Raw genomic sequence first — 23984 nt, forward strand, 5'->3', positions numbered from 1 at the left:
GTTTTTTACCTCAAAAAAGGTTTTTCTTCCCTCAGAAAAGTGGATTTTTTGCCACAGGAAAGAGGTGTTTTAGCCCGGGGGAAGGTTTTACCTCAGGAAAGTGGATTTTTACCTCAGAAAATAAGTGTTTTACCTCAGGGAGGAAGGTTTTAAGGTTTTACCTCAGAAAAGTGGATTTTTAGCTCAGGAAAGTGGATTTTTTTACCTCAGAAAATAGGTGTTTTTACCTCAGGGGGGAAGGTTTTACCTCAGGAAAGTGGATTTTTATCTTGGGAAAGAGATGTTTTACTCCAGGGGGGAAGGGTTTAAGGTTTTACCTCAGAAAAGTGGATTTTTGCCACAGGAAAGGGGTGTTTTACCTCAGGGGAGGAAGTTTTTACCTCAGGAAAGTGGATTTTTACCTCAGGAATGGAGTGTTTTACCTCAGGGGGGAAGGTTTTAAGGTTTTTACCTCAGAAAAGTGGATTTTTCCTCAGGAAAGGGGTGTTTTACCCCAGGGGTAAAGCTTTTACCTCAGGAAAGTGGATTTTTACCTCAGGAAAGGGGTGGTTTACCCCAGGGGGAAAGGTTTTACCTCAGGAAAGCGGATTTTTCCCTCAGGAAAGGGGTGTTTCACCTCAGGGAGGAAGGTTTTAAGGTTTTTACCTCAGAAAAGTGGATTTTTCCTCAGGAAAGGGGTGTTTTACCCCAGGGGTAAAGCTTTTACCTCAGGGAAGTGGATTTTTACCTCAGGAAAGGGGTGGTTTATCCCAGGGGGAAAGGTTTTACCTCAGGAAAGCGGATTTTTCCCTCAGGAAAGGGGTGTTTCACCTCAGGGAGGAAGGTTTTAAGGTTTTACCCCACAAAAGTGGATTTTTACCTCAGGAAAGGTGTTTTACCTGGGAAAGGTTTTACCTCAGGAAAGTGGATTTTTACCTCAGGAAAGGGGTGTTTTACCCCAGGGGGGAAGGTTTTACCTCAGAAAAGTGGATTTTTCCCTCAGGAAAGTCAGATTTCCCCTCGCAGAAGAGGTTTTTCCCTCACAAAAGCGCTTTTCTCACCTCTCAAATTGTTTTTTTCCTCACCTCCCGAAGTGTTTTTTCCCTCAGGGCAGCAGAACGGACCCGCCCCCCCCCCCCCCCCCCCCCGGGAGTTCGGGACCCCACAAAAAACCCCCGACCCCCTTTAACCTCCAAAGTTTAATAATAATAAAAAAAATCATAATACAATAAAATAAGGCCCCCCCGCCCCCGCCCCGCTACAAAGAGCCCGAGACCTGTTAGTGTCAGCGAGGGGGGGGGCAGGGGGGCCCCAGATCCGCCCCCCCCGCCCCCCACCCCCCAATCCTATAAAAAACCCGGTGCGGGGGGGGGCTGGCCCTGCTGTGCTGGTTGGGGCCCCCCCTCCCCGCTCTGGGGGGACCCCCGGACCCCCCCCGTGTGTGGCCCCCACACCCCCCCCGGGGGCTGAACGATACAAAAGAAACAACTCAATAATTACAACGCGGGGGGGGCGGGGAGGGGGGGGAGCCCCCCCATCATTGGGGGGGGGGGGGTGTCGGGGGGTCCCGGGGTGGGGGGGGGGCCCGGCGTGGCCCCCCCAGTCCCTCCCCACCGGCGGCAGGAGCGTCCGTCCGAGCTGGGGGCTCCACGTCACGAGTCCTGGGGGGGGTACAGGGGACATGGTGGGGGGACACCCCAAAAACCCACAGGGAGCCCCTCTCATGGTCTGGGGACACCCCAAAAACCCACAGGGAGCCCCTCCCCTGGTTTGGGGACACCCCAAGAACCCCCGGGGAGCCCCTCCCCTGGTTTGGGGACACCCCAAAACCCCACAGGGAGCCCCTCCCCTGGTTTGGGGACACCCCAAAAACCCCACGGGGAGCCTCTCCCCTGGTTTGGGGACACCCCAAAAACCCCCGGGGAGCCCCTCCCCTGGTTTGGGGGACACCCCAAAATCCCAGAGAGAGTCCCCCCCACTAGGACACCCCAAAAACCCCATGGGGAGCCCCTCCCCTGGTTTGGGGACACCCCAAAAACCCCTGGGGAACCCCTCCCCTGGTCTGGGGGACACCCCAAAACCCCCAGTGAGCCCCTCCCCTGGTCTGGGGGACACCCCAAAAACCCCAGGGAGCCCCTCCCCTGGTTTGGGGACACCCCAAAAACCCACAGAGAGCCCCTCCCCTGGTGAGCCTCTCCCCTGGTTTGGGGACACCCCAAAAACCCACAGGGAACCCCTCCTCTGGTTTGGGGGGACAGGTCTGTCCCTGTACCCCACAAACCCCGTTGCCCAATGGATACAGGGAACCCCCCTCCAACTCTCCTCCCTGTACCCCATCACCCCCCCCAGTAACCCTCCCCGTCCCCCAGTAACCCCCCATCACCCCAGAACCCTCCCAGTTCTCCTCCTGGGACCTGCCCCCCACCCAATAACCCCCCCCACCCCAAAATCCCCCCGACACAACCCCCCTTAACCCACAAACTCTCTCTTGACCCACAACTCCCCCAGACCCCCGTGACCTGCCCCGAGCCCCCTACTCACCCCCGGGGCCTGGGGGCCGGGTTGGGGGCTGTCCCGGGGGTCCCCCCCCTCGGGCCCCCGACTCCTCTTTGGCTCCAGCTCCTCCTTGGCCAGGGGGGGGAGGTCCCCCCGCTCCCCCCGGCGCTTCCGACGCCGCTCGGGGTCCCGGCCGCGGGCACGAGCCCCCCGGCGCTCCGCCTGCTCCAGCTGGGGGGGGACAGCACGTCAGGGACCCCAAATGGGACACGGCCCGTCAGGGACCCCAAATGGGACACAGCCCATCAGGGACCCCAAAATGGGGGGACACAGCCTGCCAGGGACCCCAAATGGGACACGGCCCGTCAGGGACCCCAAATGGGACACGGCCCGTCAGGGACCCCCCAAATGGGACACAGCCCGTCAGGGACCCCAAATGGGACACAGCCCGTCAGGGACCCCCCAAATGGGACATGGTCCATCAGGGACCCCCCCAAATGGGATACACCCTGTGAGGGACCCCCCCAAATGGGACACAGCCCATCAGGGACCCCAAATGGGGGGACACAGCCCGCCAGGGACCCCCCAAATGGGACACAGCCCGTCAGGGACCCCAAATGGGGGGTCATAGACCATCAGGGACCCCCAAATGGGACACAGCCCGTCAGGGACCCCAAAATGGGACACGGCCCGTCAGGGACCCCAAATGGGACACGGCCCGTCAGGGACCCCAAATGGGACACGGCCCGTCAGGGACCCCAAATGGGACACGGCCCGTCAGGGACCCCAAATGGGACACAGCCCGTCAGGGACCCCCCAAATGGGACACGGTCCATCAGGGACCCCCCCAAATGGGATACACCCTGTGAGGGACCCCCCCAAATGGGACACAGCCCGTCAGGGACCCCCAAATGGGGGGTCATAGACCATCAGGGACCCCCAAATGGGACACACCCCGTGAGGGACCCCCCCAAATGGGATACACCCCGTGAGGGACCCCCAAATGGGACACAGCCCATCAGGGACCCCAAATGGGACACACAGCCCGTCAGGGACCCCCAAATGGGGGACACACACCCATGAGGGACCCCCAAATGGGACACACCCTCTGTGAGAGACCCCCAAATGGGACACACCCCATCAGGGACCCCCAAATGGCGGGTCACAGCCCATCAGGGACCCCTCAAATGTGACACCCCATCAGGGACCCCCCTTGGTGACACACCCCCCCTTGGTGACCCGGCGAGGTCTGAGGGGTTTGGGGTGGGCTCTGGGGCAGTTCTGGGGTTTGGGACTCCCCCGTACCCCGAGCAGGAGGCACCAAGGGTGGGGAGGGTCTGGGGGGCTCTGGGGGTCTCTGTGTCCATGGGGCGGGTTCGGGGGGTTCAGGGCTGAGTCTGGGGGGGTGTTTGGGGTTCAGGACCCCCCCGTACCCCGAGCAGGAGGCACCAAGGGTGGGGAGGGTCTGGGGGGCTCTGGGGGTCTCTGTGTCCATGGAGCGGGTTCAGGGCTGAGTCTGGGGGTCTCTGTGTCCATGGGGTGGGTTCGGGGGGTTCAGGGTTGAGTCTGGGGGGGCTCTGTGTCCATGGGGTGGGTTCAGGGCTGAGTCTGGGGGTCTCTGTGTCCATGGGGTGGGTTCAGGGATGAGTCTGGGGGTCTCTGTGTCCATGGGGTGGGTTCAGGGCTGAGTCTGGGGGTCTCTGTGTCCATGGGGTGGGTTCGGGGGGTTCAGGGCTGAGTCCAGGGGGCTGTTTGGGGTTCGGGCCCCCCCCGTACCTCGAGCAGCAGCCGGAAGAGGGGCAGGGGGGGTGGCCGGGTCGCCTGCAGCAGCCGCCAGATGCTCTGGGCCTCGTCCAGTGTCACCTCCAGCAGGTCCCCCTCCATCATCAGCTCCTCCAGCGGCCGCCGCGTCCCCTCGGCCAGTTCCAGCACCGGCCCCTGGAGCCGGGGCAGGGCCGCGCTCAGGGCCTCCAGCTCTGCGGGGACATCACAGGGACATTGGGGACACCGTGGGGACATTGGGGACACCACAGGGACACCACAGGGACATGGGGACAGCACAGGGACATGGGGACACCACAGGGACATGGCCAGTTCCAGCAGCCCCTGGAGCCGGGGCAGGGTCACACACAGGGCCTCCAGCTCTGCGGGGACATCACAGGGACATTGGGGACACTGTGGGGACATTGGGGACACCACAGGGACATGGGGACAGCACAGGGACATGGCCAGTTCCAGCACCGGCCCCTGGAGCCGGGGCAGGGTCACACACAGGGCCTCCAGAGATCCAGAGGGTCCCTCAGCACCCCCCGGTTCACCAGGGATCCACCAGATCCCTCCTCACCCCCCTCACTCCCCTGGGATCCCATGGGAACCCCAGAGATCCAGAGGGTCCCTCAGCACCCTCCAGCTCACCAGGGATCCACCAGATCCCTCCTTCTCCCCCCTCACTCCCCCGGGATCCCCGGAGCCCCCCAGCCCTCCCTGGGCTCAGGGGGCTGCCCAGGGCCCGGGGGATCCCCCAAAGCCCCCCAGCCCTCCCTGGGCTCAGGGGGTTGCCCAGGGCCTGGGGGATCCCCCAAAGCCCCCCAGCCCTCCCTGGGCTCAGGGGGCTGCTCAGGGCCCGGGGGGATCCCCCAAAGCCCCCCAGCCCCACTCACCCGAGGGCAGGGGGCCGTTCTTCTCCGGGCTGGGGGCGTCCCCGTTCTCCACCGACACCTGGGGGGGGAGGGAGGTGTTGGGGGGGGAACTCGGTCTCCCCCAGCCCCAAAACCCACCCCAGGACCTTCCCCTGAGGGCCAAAACCTGCCCCACATCCCCTCCACCCCCCAGACCTCCCAAACCTTGGGGTGTTCCTTGCCCTGGGCCTTCCTCGGGGTTCCATCCCCATCATCCGTGCTGCAGGGCTGCCAGTCACCCCAAACCCCCCAACCCCTCCCCAAACCTTGGTCTGCTCCTTGCCCCTGCTCTCCTGGAGTGCCCCATCCCCATCACCCCTGTGCAGGCGGTGCCTCAGGGCCACTGGTCACCCCAAACACCCCACACACCCCTCAGAGCACCCAGACCCCCTCAGAGCCCCCAAACTCCCCCCAAACCTTGGTCTGCTCGTTGCCCCTGCTCTCCCGGAGCGCTCCGTCCCCGCCGTCCCCGTGCAGGCGGTGCCTCAGGGCCGCCACTCACCCCAAACCCCCTCAGAGCCCCCAAACCCCCCCCAAACCCCCCAAGTACCCCCCAAACCTTGGTCTGCTCGTTGCCCCTGCTCTCCCGGAGCGCTCCGTCCCCGCCGTCCCCGTGCAGGCGGTGCCTCAGGGCCGCCACTCACCCCAAACCCCCTCAGAGCCCCCAAACCCCCCCCAAACCCCCCACGTACCCCCCAAGTACCCCCCAAACCTTGGTCTGCTCGTTGCCCCTGCTCTCCCGGAGCGCTCCGTCCCCGCCGTCCCCGTGCAGGCGATGCCTCAGGGCCGCCACTCACCCCAAACCCCCTCAGAGCCCCCAAACCCCCCCCAAACCCCCCACGTACCCCCCAAACCCCCCCAAACCTTGGTCTGCTCGTTGCCCCTGCTCTCCCGGAGCGCTCCGTCCCCGCCGTCCCCGTGCAGGCGGTGCCTCAGGGCCGCCAGGCGCTCCAGGGGCGCGGCCACGTCGGGGGACGCCAGGAGCTGCCTGGCGCGGTCCTGCCAGGTGATGGCCCGCTCGGTGAGGCACTGCAGGGCCTCGCCCTCGGGCAGCCGCACCGGCAGCTTCTGCAGGGCCACCAGCAGCGCCAGGATGGTCTCGAGGCGCGGGCGCCGCGAGCGCTGGCACAGCGGGCACAGGAACTTGGCGTCCCACTCCCACCAGGCCGGCGACGGCTTCTGGGCGCCCAGGCGGGGCCAGGCCACGCAGGAGCCGTGGAACCAGTCCCGGCAGAGCTGGCACTGCAGCATGCCCGGCCCCGCCGGCTGCCCGCACACGCACGACGGGGGCCCCGGGCCCGGCAGCGGCGGGGCCGCCTTCTGAGAGTTGGCGTGGCGGAGCCGCAGCATCCCCTCCTTCTCCTTCTGCTCGCCCTCCTTGAACGCCACGATCTGGGGGGGCAGCGGGGACGGGGGGTGAGAGCCCAGCCCGAAATAAACACCAAAATCGGGGGGTGAGACCCCAGCCCAAAATAAACACCTCGGGCTGGGGGGAAAGGGATGCGAGCAGGGACAGGGGGGTGAGACCCCCCAACCCAAAATAAACACCTGGGTCTGGGGTGTTTATTTTGGGGGGAAAGGGATGTGAGTAGGGAAAGGGGGGTGGGACCCCCCAGCCCAAAATAAACACCTCGGTCTGGGGGGAACATGAGCAGGGACAAGGGATGAGCCCCCCACCCCCAAATAAACACCTCGGTCTGGGGTGTTTACTTTGGGGGGAAAGGGGGCAAAGGGATGTGAGCAGGGACAGAAAGGTGGGAGCCCCCAGCCCAAAATAAACACCTCAGCTGGGGGGGGAAAAGGAATGTCAGCAGGGATGGGGGGGTGGGAGCCCCCCAGCCCAAAATAAACACCTCAATCTGGGGGGAGAGGGATGTGAGCAGGGATGGGGGGGTGGGAGCCCTCACCCCAAAATAAACACCTCGGTCTGGGGGGGAAAGGGATGTGAGTAGGGATGGGGGGGTTGGAGCCCCCAGCCCAAAATAAACACCTCGGTCTGGGGGGGAAAGGGATGTGAGCAGGGAAAAGGGGGGTGGGAGCCCCCAGCCCAAAATAAACACCTCGGTCTGGGGGGGAAAGGGATGTGAGCAGGGAAAAGGGGGGTGGGAGCCCTCACCCCAAAATAAACACCTCGGTCTGGGGGGGAAAGGGATGTGAGCAGGGAAAAGGGGGGTGGGAGCCCTCACCCCAAAATAAACACCTCGGGCTGGGGGGGAAAGGGATGTGAGTAGGGATGGGGGGGTTGGAGCCCCCAGCCCAAAATAAACACCTCGGTCTGGGGGTGATGTGAGCAGGGACAGGGACTGGGGGGTGTGGGTGCCCCCCAACCCTTGAACACCCCGACCTGGGGGGGCTGGGAGTGTGAGAGGGGGGCACAGGGATGAGGGGGATGTGGGTACAAGATGGGGGAGGACAGGGGTGCCCCCCAACCCTTGAGAGCCACAACCTGGAGGGAATCAGGGACGGGAAAGGCGACGGGGACCGGGAGCCACATGACAGGAACGGGGGGATGTGGGTCCCCCCCCACCCCAAAAAACCCCTGACCCCCCCGATGTGGGGGGTGGGAGGCAGGGAGGGGAGGGGTCCCGGGTGCCCCCCCTCACCACGGCGCCGGGGTCCCGCAGGTCCTGTGCCGACAGCCCCAGGCTCTCGGCGTCCAGCCGGTACAGCCCCGGCTCCTGCCGCCACTTGAGCCGCTTGCTGCTGTCCGAGCCCGCGTCGGCGCAGGGGCACAGCACCTGGGGGGGAAACAGGGGTCAGAGCCCCAGAACCCGGCCAAGCACAGCCCCATTCCACCAGCTCACCCCAAAAACCACCCCAAATCTCCTCCTGGCTCCACAAAGACACCCTGAAACCCCAGGGGGGTCAGAGCCCCAAAACCCGGTCAAGCACAGCCCCATTCCACCAGCTCACCCCAAAAATCCACCCAAACCCTCCCACTTCCACTAAACCAGCCCAAAGTTTCTCCAAATCCCCTTCCAACTCCACCAACCCACCCCAAAACCCCCCAGCCACAGCCCCACTCCACCAGCTCACCCCAAAAACCCACCCCAAATCTCCTCCTGGCTCCACAAACACACCCCGAAACCCCCCAGCCACAGCCCTGTTCCACCAACCCACCCCAGTCCCCTCCCAGCTCCACAAACACACCCTAAAACCCACCCAAATCCCCTCCCAGCTCCACAAACACACCCTAAAACCCACGCAAACCCACCCAAACCCCCCTAATCCCCCTCCCAGTTCCACTAAACCAGCCCAAAGTCCCCCCAAATCCCCTTCCAGTTCCACCAACCCACCCCAAAAACCCACCCAAATCCCCCCCAGCTCCCCCCCGTGCCCACCTCGAGCAGGGTGTAGCAGGAGTTTTTCTTGAGGAAGGTTCTGGAAGCCTTGTCCCGCCAGGAATGGGCCGTCCCCACCTGCACCTCGAGCTGCCTCAGCTCCTCCAGCCGCACCGGCAGGTCCCGGCCCACGGCCACCAACCCCTCCAGGTCATCCAGGCACGGGTAGTGGTCCCCGTTCTGGGGGCACAGGGGGGTCAGGGGGGGTCTGGGGGGGCCCACGGCCACCAACCCCTCCAGGTCATCCAGGCACGGGTAGTGGTCCCCGTTCTGGGGGCACAGGGGGGTCAGGGGGGGTCTGGGGGGGATTTGGGGGGCCCACGGCCACCAGCCCCTCCAGGTCATCCAGGCACGGGTAGTGGTCCCCGTTCTGGGGGCACAGGGGGGGTCAGGGGGGGATTTGGGGGGCCCACGGCCACCAACCCCTCCAGGTCATCCAGGCACGGGTAGTGGTCCCCGTTCTGGGGGGGCACAGGGGGGTCAGAGGGGGTTTGGGGGGGATCTGGGGGGCCCAGGGCCACCAACCCCTCCAGGTCATCCTAGGGAGGTTTTAGGGGTGGGACTGAGGGGGGCTCTTATAGGTACCCCCAGGGCAGCCACCAAGGGGCTTTGGGGGGTGTTTCGTGAAGGTTTGGGGAGGTTTTAGGGGTGGGATTGGGGGGTGGTTTGTGGGGACCCCCAAGGCAGTTACTGAAGGGCTTTGGGGGGTGTTTTGTGAAGGTTTAGGTGTGGGATTGGGGGGGCTCTTGTGGAGACCCCCAGGGCAGCTGCTGGGTGGCTTTGGGGGGCGGTTTTTGAAGGTTTGGGGAGGTTTTAGGGGTGGGATTGGGGGGTGGTTTGTGGGGAGCCCCAGGGCAGCCACTGAGGGGTCTGGGGGGTCTCAGGGGGTCTCCCCCACCTGGATCTCCTCGACGTCGGCGATCCAGGCCCGGGCCTTGCCCAGGGCCTCCTTCAGGGCCTGGATGTTGGGCAGCAGGGCCGGGATGTTCTCGGCCTCCTTGATGATGGCGGCCAGCGTGGCCGGGGGGTGCTTCTGCCTGCGGGGGGGCTCGGCTCAGGGACCCTGGGACACCCCCAGGGACACCCCAAACCCAGGGATACCCCCAGGGACCCCCCAAACCCAGGGATACACCCAGGGACACCCCAGGGACCCCCCAAACCCAGGGATACCCCAGGGACCCCCCCTGAGAACCAGCCCCTTTATTTCCCCCCAAGATGTCCCCCCCAGCCCCTTTATCCCCCCAAGACACCCCCCAGCCCCTTTATGCCCCCCATCCACCCCTCAGCCCCTTTATCCCCCCAAGATGTCCCCCCAGCCCCTTTATTCTTCCCCGAGACACCCCCCAGCCCCTTTATCCCCCTGAAACACTCCCCCAGCCCCTTTATCCCCCCAAAACTGCCCCCCAGCCCCTTTACCCCCCCAAGACACCCCCCAGCCCCTTTATCCCCCCAAAACTGCCCCCTCAGCCCCTTTATTTCCCCCTAAGACACCCCCAGCCCCTTTATTTCCCCCCAAGATGTCCCCCCAGCCCCTTATGCTCCCAAAACTGCCCCCCCAGCCCCTTTATCCCCCTGAGACACCCCAGCCCTTTATCCTGCCAGCCCCAAGATGCCCCCCCAGCCCCTTATTGCCCCAAAACTGCTCCCCCAGCCCCTTTATCCCCCCAAGATGCCCCCCAGCCCCTTTATCCCCCCAGCCCCATTATCCCCCCAAGATGTCCCCCCAGCCCCTTTATCCCCCTGAGACACCCCCCAGCCCCTTTATTTCCCCCCAAGATGCCCCCCCAACCCCTTTATCCCCCCGAGATACCCCCCAGCCCCTTTATCCCCCTGAAACACTCCCCCAGCCCCTTTATCACCCCAAAACTGCCCCCCTAGCCCCTTTATCCCCCTGAAACACTCCCCCAGCCCCTTTATACCCCCAAGACACCCCTCAGCCCCTTTATCCCCCCCAAGACACCCCCCAGCCCCTTTATACCCCCAAGACACTCCCCCAGCCCCTTTATCCCCCTGAGACACCCCCCAGCCCCTTTATTTCCCCCCAAGACACCCCCCAGCCCCTTTATCCCCCCAAGATGCCCCCCAGCCCCTTTATTCCCCCCGATCCACCCCCCAGCCCCTTTACCCCCCCAAAGGTGCTCCCCAGCCCCTTTATCCCCCCAAGATGTCCCCCAGCCCCTTTATTTCCCCCCGATCCACCCCCCAGCCCCTTTACCCCCCCCATCCACCCCCCCGTGCCCCCTCCGTGCCCACCTGGCCTCGAGGCACATCTGGGCCTTCTCCTCCCAGCGCTGGGCGATGGTCAGCAGCTCCTGCAGCTCGGCCATGGCCACGTCCACGGCGGGGCTGGGGGCCACGGTCCTGCCCGCCTGGATGAGCCCCCTCATGACGGGCAGGGGCACGCGGGCGCGGGGCTGGCGCAGCGTGGCCGTCACCTCCTCCAGCCAGGCCGCCTGGGCCAGCTGGCGCTGCAGCCGCCGGCCCTCGGGCACCTCCACGCCCAGCCGGGACCCCCGGGCCAGCAGGTCCCGCAGGGCACCCGCCCCCGGCGAGGGCACGGCCAGGGCGGCCTGGGCCTCCAGCTGGAATGATTCCACCCGCTCCAGGAGGGCCTGGAATAGAGGGGATGGGGTCAGGGACAGCCCTTGGGGGTCAGGGACAGTCCTTGGGGGTCAGGGACAGTCCTTGGGGGTCAGGGACAGTCAGGGACAGCCCTGGGCCTCCAGCTGGAATGATTCCACCCGCTCCAGGAGGGCCTGGAATAGAGGGGATGGGGTCAGGGACAGCCCTTGGGGGTCAGGGACAGTCCTGGGACACCTCAGGGACACCCCTGGGCCTCCAGCTGGAATGATTCCACCCGCTCCAGGAGGGCCTGGAACAGAGGGGATGGGGTCAGGGACAGTCCTTGGGGGTCAGGGACACCACTGGGACACCTCAGGGACAGCCCTGGGCCTCCAGCTGGAACGACTCCACCCGATCCAGGAGGGCCTGGAATAGAGGGGATGGGGTCAGGGACACCTCAGGGACATCCCTGGGACACCTCAGGGACAGCCCTGGGCCTCCAGCTGGAATGATTCCACCCGATCCAGGAGGGCCTGGAACAGAGGGGATGGGGTCAGGGACAGTCCTTGGGGGTCAGGGACACCCCTGGGACACCTCAGGGACAGCCCTGGGCCTCCAGCTGGAACGACTCCACCCGATCCAGGAGAGCCTGGAATGAGGGGACAGGGTCAGGGACAGTCCTTGGGGGTCAGGGACAGTCCTCGGGGGTCAGGGACAGCCCTTGGGGGTCAGGGACAGTCAGGGACACCTCAGGGACACCCCTGGGCCTCCAGCTGGAACGACTCCACTTGCTCCAGGAGGGCCTGGAATGAGGGAATGGGGTCCGGGACACCCCTGGGACACCCCTGGAATGATTCCACCCGCTCCAGGAGGGCCTGGAATGAGGGGACAGGGTCAGGGACAGTCCTGGGACATCCCTGGGACACCCCTGGGCCTCCAGCTGGAACGACTCTACTCGCTCCAGGAGGGCCTGGAATGAGGGAATGGGGTCAGGGACAGTCAGGGACAGCCCTAGGACACCCCGGGGACACCTCAGGGACACCCCTAGAACACCTCCACCTGCTCCAGCAGCACCTGGAAGGAGGGGACAAGGTCAGGGACAACCCTGGGACACCCCTCTGGGTTAGGGACACCTCTGGGACACACCTCTGGGGTCAGGGACACCCCTCTGGGGTCAGGGACATCTTAGACACACCCCTGGGACACCCCAGGGGCATCTTGGGGACACTGGTTCATCTGCTCCGGGGGCAGGAAGAGCCCCAGGAACAGCCCAGGGACCCCCCAGAGTGGTGTGGGACCCCCTGGGATGGGGAGGGACCCCCCAGGACACTGTGAGACCCCCCCCCCCGGACACCGTGAGACCCCCCCCTGTGCCCTCACCCACCTGCACGTCCCTGATCTGGTGCATGACACAGGGCAGTGACCCCCAGGACACTGTGACCCCCAGGACACTGTGACCCCCCCAGGACACTGTGACCCCCTCAGGACACTGTGTGACCCCCCAGGACACTGTGACCCCCTCAGGACACTATGTGACCCCCCCAGGACACTGTGTGACCCCCCCAGGACACTGTGTGACCCCCCCTGTGACCCCCTCCCCACCTGCACGTCCCCGATCTGGTGCATGACACAGGGCAGTGACCCCCAGGACACTGTGTGACCCCCAGGGACACTGTGACCCCCCCAGGACACCGTGAGACCCCCCCTGTGCCCTCACCCACCTGCACGTCCCTGATCTGGTGCATGACACAGGGCAGTGACCCCCAGGACACTGTGTGACCCCCCCCCTCAGGACACTGTGACCCCCCCAGGACACTGTGTGACCCCCCAGGACACTGTGACCCCCTCAGGACACTGTGTGACCCTCCCCCGGACACTATGTGACCCCCCCAGGACACTGTGTGACCCCCCCTGTGACCCCCTCCCCACCTGCACGTCCCCGATCTGGTGCATGACACAGGGCAGTGACCCCCAGGACACTGTGTGACCCCCAGGGACACTGTGACCCCCCAGGACACTGTGACCCCCCCAGGACCCCCCCACCCACCTGCACGTCCCCGATCTGGTGCATGACACAGGGCAGTTGGTTCATCTGCTCCAGGAACGCCCGCAGCTCCTCCACCGTCAGCGCCGCGGCCGGGACCCTGCGGGGGACAGCGGTGACAGGGGGGGACATGGGGGGGACAGCACTGAGGGGACATGGGGGGACCCTGCGGGGGACAGCGGTGAGGGGACATGGGGGGGACCCTGCGGGGGGACAGCGGTGAGGGGACATGGGGGGACAGCACTGAGGGGACATGGGGGGGACCCTGCGGGGGACAGCGGTGACAGGGGGGGACAGCACTGAGGGGACACGGGGGGGACCCTGTGGGGGGACAGCAGTGAGGGGACATGGGGGGGACACGGGGGGGACCCTGCGAGGGGACAGCGGTCAGGGGACAGCGGTGACATGGGGGGGACACGGGGAGGACCCTGAGGGGGACAGCGGTCAGGGGACATGGGGGGGGACCCTGCGGGGGACAGCGGTCAGGGGACATGGGGGGGGACCCTGAGGGGGACAGCGGTCAGGGGACATGGGGGGGGACCCTGAGGGGGACAGCGGTCAGGGGACATGGGGGGGGGACCCTGAGGGGGACAGCGGTCAGGGGACATGGGTGGGGGACCCTGCGGGGGACAGCGGTGACGGGGGGGACATAGGGGGGGACCCTGAGGGGGACAGCGGTGACGGGGGGGACATAGGGGGGGACCCTGAGGGGGACAGCGGTGACGGGGGGGACGCAGGGGGGGGACAGCGGGGATGTGGGGGGGACCCTGCGGGGAGACACGGGGGGGACCCTGCGGGGGGACAACCCTGAGGAGACAGCGGGGACATGGGGGGGACAGCACTGGGGGGACAGTGGGGACATGGGGGGACACGGGTGGGGACCCTGTGGGGGGACAGTGGTGACGGGGCAGCACTGAGGGGACAGCACTGAGGGGACATGGGGGGGACATGGAGGGGACACGGGGGGGATCCTGGGGGGGGACAGCGGTCAGGGGACAGCACTGAGGGGACAGCAGGGACATGGGGGACACACACAGGGGACAGCGGGGACATGGGGAGACAGCAGTGAGGGGACAGTGGGGACACGGGGGGACAGCACTGGGGAGACAGTGGGGACATGGGGGGGACACACAGGGGACAGCAGGGACACAGGGGGACAGTGGGGACATGGGGGGGACACACAGGGGACAGCAGGGACACAGGGGGACAGTGGGGACACGGGGGGACAGTGGGGACACGGGGGGGACACACAGGGGGGGACAGGGCACTGAGGGGACAGTGGGGACACGGGGGGGACACAAGAGGGACACGGCAGTGAGGGGACAGCGGGGACATGGGGGGGGACGGGGAGGACATGGCAGTGAGGGGACAGCGGGGCCATGGGGGGCCATGGGGGGGGAGGGGTTCCCAGAGGACGGGATGGGGACATGGGGGTGGGGCAGGGGGACATCGGTGATGGAACAGGGACAGGGGAGGGATGGGACGGGAGGGAGGGACATGGTAGGGGGGGGCAGGATCCAGGGGGACAGGACAGGGACACGGGGGGGTGCAGGGACAGGACAGGGACAGGACAGGGACACAGGGGTGTCTGTAGGGACAGGGCAGGGACAGGACAGGGACACAGGGGTGTCTGTAGGGACAGGGCAGGGACACAGGGGTGTGCAGGGACAGGACAGGGACACGGGGTGTGCAGGGGGACAGGGACATGAGGGTGTCTGTGGGGACAGGGCAGGGACAGAACAGGGACACAGGGGTGTCTGTGGGGACAGGGCAGGGACAGGACAGGGACACGGGGTGTGCAGGGGGACAGGGACACAGGGGTGTCCAGGGACAGGACGGGAACAGAACAGGGACACAGGGGTGTCTGTAGGGACAGGACAGGGACACAGGGGGGTGCAGGGGGACAGGACAGGACAGGGACAGAGGGGTGTCCAGGGGGACAGGACAGGGACACAGGGGTGTCCAGGAATAGAACAGGGACACAGGGGGTGCAGGGACAGAACAGGGACACAGGGGGGTGCAGGGGGACAGGACAGGGACACAGGGGGGTGCAGGGACAGGACAGGGACACAGGGGGGTGCAGGGACAGGACAGGGACACAGGGGGGTGCAGGGACAGGACAGGGACACAGGGGGGTGCAGGGGGACAGGACAGGGACACAGGGGGGTGCAGGGGGACAGGACAGGGACACAGGGGTGTCTGTGGGGACAGGACAGGGACACAGGGGGGTGCAGGGACAGGACAGGGACACAGGGGGGTGCAGGGGGACAGGACAGGGACACAGGGGTGTCCAGGGACAGGACAGGAACAGAACAGGGACACAGGGGTGTCTGTAGGGACAGAACAGGGACACAGGGGGGTGCAGGGACAGGACAGGGACACAGGGGGGTGCAGAATCCATGGGGACAGGACAGGGACACGGGGAAGCACAGGAGAGACACGAGACTCTCGCTGGCTGGAGCTGCCAGGAGAGATCCAGAGGGAACAGGAACCTGGCCAGGGACACAGCACAGGGAGGGCTGGGGACACTCTGGGGACCCCAGGGATGGGGTGGGGACACTGTGGTGCCCCTGGGGGGGACACTCAACTGTCCTGGGAGCTGATGATCCCCTGGGGACAGAGCAGGGACATGGTGGGGAGTCCAGGACAGAGCAGGGAAGGCTGGGGATGGGGTGGGGACACTGTGGGGACCCTGAGACAGGGCAGGGATGGGGTGGGGACACTGTGGGGACCCAGGGACACACTGGTGACACCAGGGGACACTCACCCTGTCTCCTGGGAGCTGATGAGCCCCAGGGCCAGGACAGGCTGGTGACACTGTGGGGACACTGTGGGGACCCTGGGACAGGGCAGGGATGGGGTGGGGACACTGTGGGGACCCAGGGACACACTGGTGACACTGTGGGACATCACCCTGTCTCCTGGGAGCTGATGAGCCCCAGGGCCGGGACAGGGAAGGGAGGGGACACACTGGTGGCACTGTGGGACACTGTGGGACATCACCCTGTCTCCTGGGAGCTGATGAGCCCCAGGGGTGGGACAGGGAAGGAGGGGACAGGTTGGTGACACTGTGGGGACCCTGGGACAGGGCAGGGATGGGGTGGGGACACTGTGGGGACCCAGGGACACACTGGTGACACCGTGGGACACTCACCCTGTCTCCTGGGAGCTGATGAGCCCCAGGGCCAGGACAGGGAAGGAGGGGACAGGCTGGTGACACCGTGGGACACTCACCCTGTCTCCTGGGAGCTGATGAGCCCCAGGGGTGGGACAGGAAGGGCAGGGACACACTGGTGGCACTGTGGTGACAGTGGGGGACACTCACCCAGTCTCCTGGGAGCTGATGAGCCCCAGGGCCTCGGAGACGCAGCGCTCGGCCTGGCCCAGGCAGCCCTTGAGCCGGTGCAGCAGCTCGTTCTCGGGGAACTTCCGCTCCCGAGCCTCCGACTCCAGAGCCCGCAGCTCCTCCAGGGCTGCAAGGGATGGGCACTGAGACCCCCCTGGGACCCCCAAACACCCACAGAGACCCCCCAAATACCCACAGAGACCCCCCCAGCTCCTCCAGGGCTGCAGGGACCAAAGGGGGGGTACTGAGACCCCCAAATACTCCCCAAACACCCACAGAGACCCCCCAGCTCCTCCAGGGCTGCAGGGACACAGGGGGGCACTGAGACCCTCCTGGGACCCCCAAACACCCACAGAGACCCCCCCAAATACCCACAGAGACCCCCCAGCTCCTCCAGGGCTGCAGGGACACGGGGGGGCACTGAGACCCTCCTGGGACCCCCAAACACCCACAGAGACCCCCCCAAATACCCACAGAGACCCCCCAGCTCCTCCAGGGCTGCAGGGACACAGGGGGGCACTGAGACCCCCAAACACCCCCCAAACACCCACAGAGACCCCCCCAAATACCCACAGAGAGCCCCCCAGCTCCTCCAGGGCTGCAGGGACACAGGGGGGGCACTGAGACCCCCAAACAGCCACAGAGACCCCCCAAACCTGTTCCAGGACCCTCCCAGATACCCCAAAGCCCCCTCCCAGGCCCTCCAGGACCCCCCCCCAGGACCCCCTAAAGCCCCAAAGCTCCCTTCCAGGCCCTCCAGGATCCCCCTAACCTGCTCCAGGACCCTCCCAGACCTTTTAGGCCCCTCCAAAGCCCCCTCCCAGGCCCTTTAGGTCCTTCCAGGACCCCCCTAACCTGCTCCAGGACCCTCCCAGAGCCCCCAAGCCCCCTCCCAGGCCCTTTAGTCCCCCCCAAACCTGCTCCAGGACCCTCCCAGGCCCTCCAGATCCCCCCCAAACCCCTTCTCAGGCCCTTTAGACCCCCCCAGGACCCCCCAAACCTGCTCCAGGACCCTCCCAGACCCCCCCAAGCCCCCTCCTAGGCCCTTTAGCCCCCCCCAAACCCCCTCCCAGGCCCTTTAGTCCCCCCCAAACCTGCTCCAGGACCCTCCCAGACCCCCCCAAGCCCCCTCCTAGGCCCTTCAGTCCCCACAAAACCTGCTCCAGGACCCTCCCAGGCCCTCCAGATCCCCCCCAAACCCCTTCCCAGGCCCTTTAGTCCCCCCCAAACCTGCTCCAGGCCCCCCCAAACCTGCTCCAGGACCCCCCTAAACCCCCCAAACCCCCCCCTGAGCCCCCCCAGGCCCCCCCCCAGACTCACTGCGCTTGCGGCCGTCCTCCAGCTCGAGGGCCACGCGCACCTTGTTGGCCCAGGTGTCGAAGGACTCCGCCCGCACCTTCAGCTTGTGCAGCATGGCCGGCAGCTCGTCCAGCGTGTAGCGGTACCTGGGGGGCACCGGGGGGGGCACCGGGGGGGGTCACCAGGGGGCACCGGGGGGGCAGGACCCCCCACGGGCATCGGGGTGTCCATAGCAGGGCGTGGGGAGGGGGTTTTGGGGCTTTAGGGGGTCTGGGGGGGGGCCTGGAGGGCTCAGGAAGGGGCTTTGGGGGGATCTGGAGGGCCTGGGAGGGGCCTTTGAGGGGTCTGGGAGGGTCCTGGAGAAGGTTTGGGGGGGCCTGGGGGGGCCTGGGAGGGGGCTTGGGGGGATCTGGAGGGCCTGGGAGGGGCCTTTGAGGGGTCTGGGGGGGTCCTGAAGCAAGTTTGGGGGGTCCTGAAGGGGTCTAAAGGACCTGGGAGGGGGCTTTGAGGGGTCTGGGAGGGTCCTGGATTAAGTTTGGGGGGGCCTGGAGGGCCCAGGAGGGGGCTTGGGGGGGATCTGAAGGGCCTGGGAGGGGCCTTTGAGGGGTCTGGGGGGGTCCTGGAGAAGGTTTGGGGGGTCCTGGGGGGACCTGGAGGGGTCCTGGAGCAGGTCTGGGGTGTCCTGGGGGGGCCTAAAGGGCCTGGGAGGGGGTTTGGGGGACTCTGGAGGGCCTGGGAGAGGGACTGGGGGGCTCTGGGGGGGTCCTGGAGCAGGTTTGGGGGGGCCTGGGGGGGCCTAAAGGGCTTGGGAGGGGCCTTTGTGGGGTCTGGGAGGGCTCTGGAGCAAGTTTGGCGGGGCCTGGAGGGTCTGAGAGGGGGCTTTGAGGTGTCTGGGGGGGGCCTGGAACAGGTTTGGGGGGTTCTAGGGGGGCTAAAGGGCCTGGGAAGGGGCTTGGAGGAGCCTGTGGGGCCTGGGAGGGGGCTTTGAGGGGTCTGAGGGGGTCCTGGAGCAGGTTTGGGGGGGCCTGGGGGGACTGGAGGGTCTGGGAGGGGGCTTTGGGGGGATCTGGAGGGTCTGGGAGGGGGCTTGGAGGGGCCTGCAGGACCTGGGAGGGGGCTTGGGGGGCTCGGGGGGTCCCTGCAGACTCTGGGAGGGGGTTTGGAGGGGCCTGGGGACCCCCCTCTAATCAGCAGGAGGGGGGTGAGAGGGATCCCAGGTCGTGGCCGTGTGTCCCCTCAGGGGCACAGTGAGACCCCCCCAAACCCCCAAGGCCAACTGACCCCCCCTCCTACAGCTCCCCAGGGCCCACAGACCCCCCAAACCCGGCTGACAGCCCCCCTTAGAGCCCCCCAAACATCCCCATGACCCAGCCCCCCTTAGAGCCCCCCAAATCATCCCTTTGTCCAAGCTCCTCCTACAGACCCCCCAAACCTTCCCTGTGTCCCAGTCCCTCTCACAGACCCCCCAAATCCAGCTGCCAGCCCCTCTTAGAGCCCCTCAAACCTTCCCTGTGTCCCAGCCCCTCTTAGAGCCCCCCAAACCATCCCCATGTCCCCCCCAGGGTTACACTGAGACCTCCAACCCCCCCCAAACCATCCCCACATCCTCCCCAAGAGCACCCCAAGCCCCCCAATCCCCCCCAAAATCCATTCCCATCCCCTGTCACAGCCCCCCCAAGTGCCACAGCCCCCCCCAAACCACCCCCATGTCCCCCCCAGGAGCCCCCCAAGCACCGCAGCCCCCCCAAAATCCACTCCTATCCCCTCTCACAGCCCCCCCAAATGGCACAGGCCCCCCAAACCACCCCCACATCCCCCCCAGGAGCACCCCAAGCCCCGCAGCCCCCCCAAAATCCATTCCCATCCCCTCTCACAGCCCCCCAAATGCCACAGCCCCCCTAAACCACCCATGTGTTCCCCCCGGGTTACAGTGAGACCTCCAACCCTCCCCAAATCCACTCCTATCCCCTCTCACAGCCCCCCAAATGCCACAGCCCCCCTAAACCACCCCTGTGTTCCCCCTGGGTTACAGTGAGACCTCCAACCCTCCCCAAATCCACTCCCAGCCCCTCTCACAGCCCCCCCAAGTGCCACAGCCCCCCCAAACCACCCCCATGTCCCCCCAGGAGCCCCCCAAGCCCCGCAGTCCCCCCGAAATCCACTCCTATCCCCTCTCACAGCCCCCCCAAATGCCACAGCCCCCCCAAACCATCCCCATGTCCCCCCCAGGAGCACCCCAAGCTCTCCAGCTCCCCAAAATCCATTCCCATCCCCTCTCACAGCCCCCCCAAATACCACAGCCCCCCCAAACCACCCCCACGTCCCCCCCAGGAGCCCCCCAAGCCCCCCAGCCCCCCACCTGAGGTACTGCTTGCTGCGGGGGCACTTGCAGAGGTCGTCCATGTGGTAGAGGCAGACGAGGCCCTGGGGGCAGTCGTAGCAGGCCAGGGCTGACAGGAAACACGTCGTCTTGCACTTGTCACACTGGCGCTCGTCGTCGGGCAGCAGCTCGAAGGCCTCGCGCTCCGCCTCCGTGATGCCCTGGGGGGGGGGAAAATGGCCCTGAGACCCCCCCTCAGAGCTCCTGGGGTCACCCCAGCACCTCAAACACCCCCGTGATGCCCTGGGGGGGGCACAGAAATGGCCTTGAGACCCCCCCACAGAGCTCCTGGGGTCACCCCAGCACCCCAAACACCCCCGTGATGCCCTGGGGGGGCACAGAAATGGCCTTGAGACCCCCCCACAGAGCTCCTGGGGTCACCCCAGCACCTCAAACACCTCCTGCTCTGCCTCCGTGATGCCCTGGGGGGGCACAGACACAGCCCTCAGACCCCCCCATTGAGGTTTGGGGTCACCCCAGCACCTCAAACCCCTCCTGCTCTGCCTCCGTGATGCCCTGGGGGGCACAGAAATGGCCTTGGGACCCCCCCACTGAGGTTTGGGGTCACCCCAGGAAACCCAACCCCTCCATGATGCCCTGGGGGGGCACAGAAATGGCCTTGAGACCCCCCCTCAGAGCTCCTGGGGTCACCCCAGCACCTCAAACCCCTCCTGCTCTGCCTCCGTGATGCCCTGGGGGAGGGGAAAAAATGGCCTTGAGACCCCCCCACTGAGCCTTTGGGGTCACCCCAGCAGTTTAAACACCCCTGTGATACCCTGGGGGGGCACAGAAATGGCCCTGAGACCTCCCTCAGAGCTCCTGGGGTCACCCCAGCAGCTCAAACACCTCCTGCTCTGCCTCCGTGATGCCCTGGGGGGCACAGAAATGGCCTTGAGACCCCCCCACTGAGCCTTTGGGGTCACCCCAGCAGCTCAAACACCCCTGTGATACCCTGGGGGGGGCACAGAAACGGCCCTGAGACCCCCCCACTGAGCTTTTGGGGTCACTCCAGTAGCTCAAACACCTCCTGCTCTGCCTCCGTGATGCCCTGGGGGGGCACAGAAATGGCCCTGAGACCCCCCCACTGAGCCTTTGGGGTCACCCCAGCACCTCAAACACCTCCTGCTCTGCCTCCGTGATGCCCTGGGGGGGGGGGAAAATGGCCCTGAGACCCCCCCTCAGAGCTCCTGGGGTCACCCCAGCACCTCAAACCCCTCCTGCTCTGCCTCCGTGATGCCCTGGGGGGAAGAAAAATGGCCTTGAGACCCCCCCACTGAGGTTTGGGGTCACCCCAGCAGTTTAAACACCCCTGTGATGCCCTGGGGGGGCACAGAAATGGCCTTGAGACCCTCCCACGGAGGTTTGGGGTCACCCCAGGAAACCCAACCCCTCCTGCTCTGCCTCCGTGATGCCCTGGGGGGGCACAAAACCACCCCCCTCAGAGCTCCTGGGGTCCCTCTCTCTGCCCCCCCTCATTCTGGGGGTCCCTCTCTCTGCCCCTCTTCCCCACTCCGGGGGTCCCTCCCTCTGCCCCGCCCCCACTCCAGGGGTCCCTCCCTCTGCCCCCCCCACTCCTGGGGTCCCTCCCTCTGCCCCCCCCACTCCAGGGGTCCCTCCCTCTACCCCCCCCCCACTCCAGGGGCCCCTCTCTCTGCCCCCCCCCACTCCAGGGGTCCCTCCCTCTGCCCCTCTCCCCTACTCCTGGGGTCCCTCCCTCTGCCCCCCCCATTCCAGGGGCCCCTCTCTCTGCCCCCCCCACTCCGGGGGTCCCTCCCTCTACCCCCCCCCATTCCAGGGGCCCCTCTCTCTGCCCCCCCCACTCCAGAGGTCCCTCCCTCTGCCCCCCCCACTCCTGGGGTCCCTCCCTCTGCCCCCCCCATTCCAGGGGCCCCTCTCTCTGCCCCCCCCCACTCCGGGGGTCCCTCCCTCTGCCCCCCCCATTCCAGGGGCCCCTCTCTCTGCCCCCCCCCACTCCGGGGGTCCCTCCCTCTACCCCCCCCATTCCAGGGGCCCCTCTCTCTGCCCCCCCCACTCCAGGGGTCCCTCCCTCTGCCCCCCCCCCACTCCAGGGGTCCCTCTCTCTGCCCCCCCCACTCCAGGGGTCCCTCCCCCTGCCCCCCCAACTCCAGGGGTCCCTCCCTCTGCCCCCCCCACTCCAGGGGTCCCTCCCTCTACCCCCCCCACTCCAGGGGTCCCCCCCTGCCCCCCCCAACTCCAGGGGTGCCCCCACCTTCTCGAGCAGTGCCTTGCGGAGCTTCCTCTCCTCCTGGACGAGCACGAACATCTCCTTGTGCACGGCGGCCGCCAGGTTCAGGTCCAGCTTCTCGGGGCTCGCGGCCATCTTACAGATCAGCTCCTCGTGCGAGAACACGCAGTACCGGCGCAGCCGCCGGTAGTGCTCGATGCACTGCCTGCCTGCGGGCAGCTGGGGGGGGCGCGGGGGTCACCCCAAAACCTGGGACAGCCCCCTGTGCCCCTAAACACAGCCCTGAACCCATAAACACCCCCCGACCCCAGAACACGCAGTACCGGCGCAGCCGCCGGTAGTGCTCGATGCACTGCCTGCCTGCGGGCAGCTGGGAATGGGGAGGGGTCACCCCAAAACCTGGGACACCCCCTGGACCCCCAAACACAGCCCTGAACCCATAAACACCCCCTGACCCCAGAACCCCAGTGCTCGATGCACTGCCTGCCTGCAGGCAGCTGGGGGGACACGGGGGTCAGAGGGGTCACCCCAAAACCTGGGACAGCCCCCTGTGCCCCTAAACACAGCCCTGGACCCTCAAACCTCCCCCGACCCCACCAGCCCAGCTTCCCCCAGTGCTCAATGCACTGCCTGCCTGCGGGCAGCTGGGGGGACACGGGGGTCACCCCAAAACCTGGGACACCCCTCTGGACCCCTAAACACAGCCCTGACCCCATAAACACCCCCTGACCCCAGAACACACCAGCCCAGCTTCCCCCAGTGCTCGATGCACTGCCTGCCTGCGGGCAGCTGGGGGGACAGCAGGGTGACCCCAAAGCATGAGGGACCCCCCCTGTGTCCCCAAACACAGCCCTGAACCCATAAACACCCCCTGACCCCAGAACCCCAGTGCTCGATGCACTGCCTGCCTGTGGGGAGCTGGGGGGACACGGGGGGGTCACCCCAAAACATGGGAACCCCCCATATCCCTAAACACAGCCCTAGGGTTCTCCCTAGGTTTTTGGTGTTCTCCCTGGGTTTTTGGGGTTCTCCCTGCATTTTTTGGGGTTCTCCCTGGGTTTTTGGGGTTCCCCCTGGGGTTTTGGGGTTCCCCCTGGGTTTTTGGGGTGTCTGGGGCTCCCCCACTCAGCACTGCAGAGGTTCATCACCTCAGCAAAGCTGCAGCCCTATTATTTTTTTTTGGTCTTCCCCAAGTTTTGTGTTCCCTGTCGGATTTTGGGGTTCTCCCTGGGATTTTTGGGCTTCTCCCTGGATCTTTTGGGGTTCTCCTTGGAGTTCCCCCTGGGGTTTTGGGGTTCCCCCTGGGGGTTCTCATTGGATTTCCTGGGATTCTTCTTGTGTTTCTGAAGTTCCCTCTGGGTTTCTGGGGTTCTCCCTGTGGTTTTGGGGTTCTGTGTCTCTGGGGTTCTCTGTGGGTTCCCCCTGTGGTTTTGGGGTTCCCCCCATGTCTCTGGGGTTCCCCCTGTGTTTTTGGGGTCCCCCCTGTGCTCACCCACTCTGTGGTGCACAAGTTGAGGCCTCAGCCAAGTTGTTTTTTTTGGGTTCCCCCCGGGTTTTCTGTGTCCCCCTCCTGTGTTTTTGGTGTCCCCCCTGTGTTTTTGGGTTCCCCCTGTGTTTTTGGGGTTCCCCCCTGGATTTTGGGTTCCCCCTGTG

At 66.1% G+C, this 23984-nt stretch overlaps 1 protein-coding gene across 1 annotated transcript; it reads right to left on the reverse strand.

The window, feature by feature from the left end:
• Positions 1-1163: 1163 nt before the first annotated feature.
• LOC127465517 (lysine-specific demethylase 5C-like) lies at positions 1164-22860 on the reverse strand. Its single transcript, XM_051776021.1, has 14 exons — positions 22356-22860; positions 20105-20286; positions 17767-17891; positions 16426-16573; positions 13104-13200; positions 10748-11106; positions 9393-9531; positions 8495-8674; positions 7757-7891; positions 6018-6545; positions 5136-5193; positions 4252-4451; positions 2521-2706; positions 1164-1640 (listed from the first exon to the last, which is right to left on the reverse strand). The coding sequence occupies exons 1-14, from the start codon at positions 22464-22466 to the stop codon at positions 1632-1634; spliced, it is 2457 nt and encodes an 818-aa protein (XP_051631981.1). The 5' UTR covers positions 22467-22860; the 3' UTR covers positions 1164-1631.
• Between the last annotated feature and the right edge of the window lie 1124 nt (positions 22861-23984).

The sequence above is a fragment of the Manacus candei genome, unplaced genomic scaffold (genome assembly GCF_025592945.1).
Source record: "Manacus candei isolate 608988 ecotype Guabito, Panama unplaced genomic scaffold, ASM2559294v1 h1tg000420l, whole genome shotgun sequence".
Taxonomy (NCBI): domain Eukaryota; kingdom Metazoa; phylum Chordata; class Aves; order Passeriformes; family Pipridae; genus Manacus; species Manacus candei.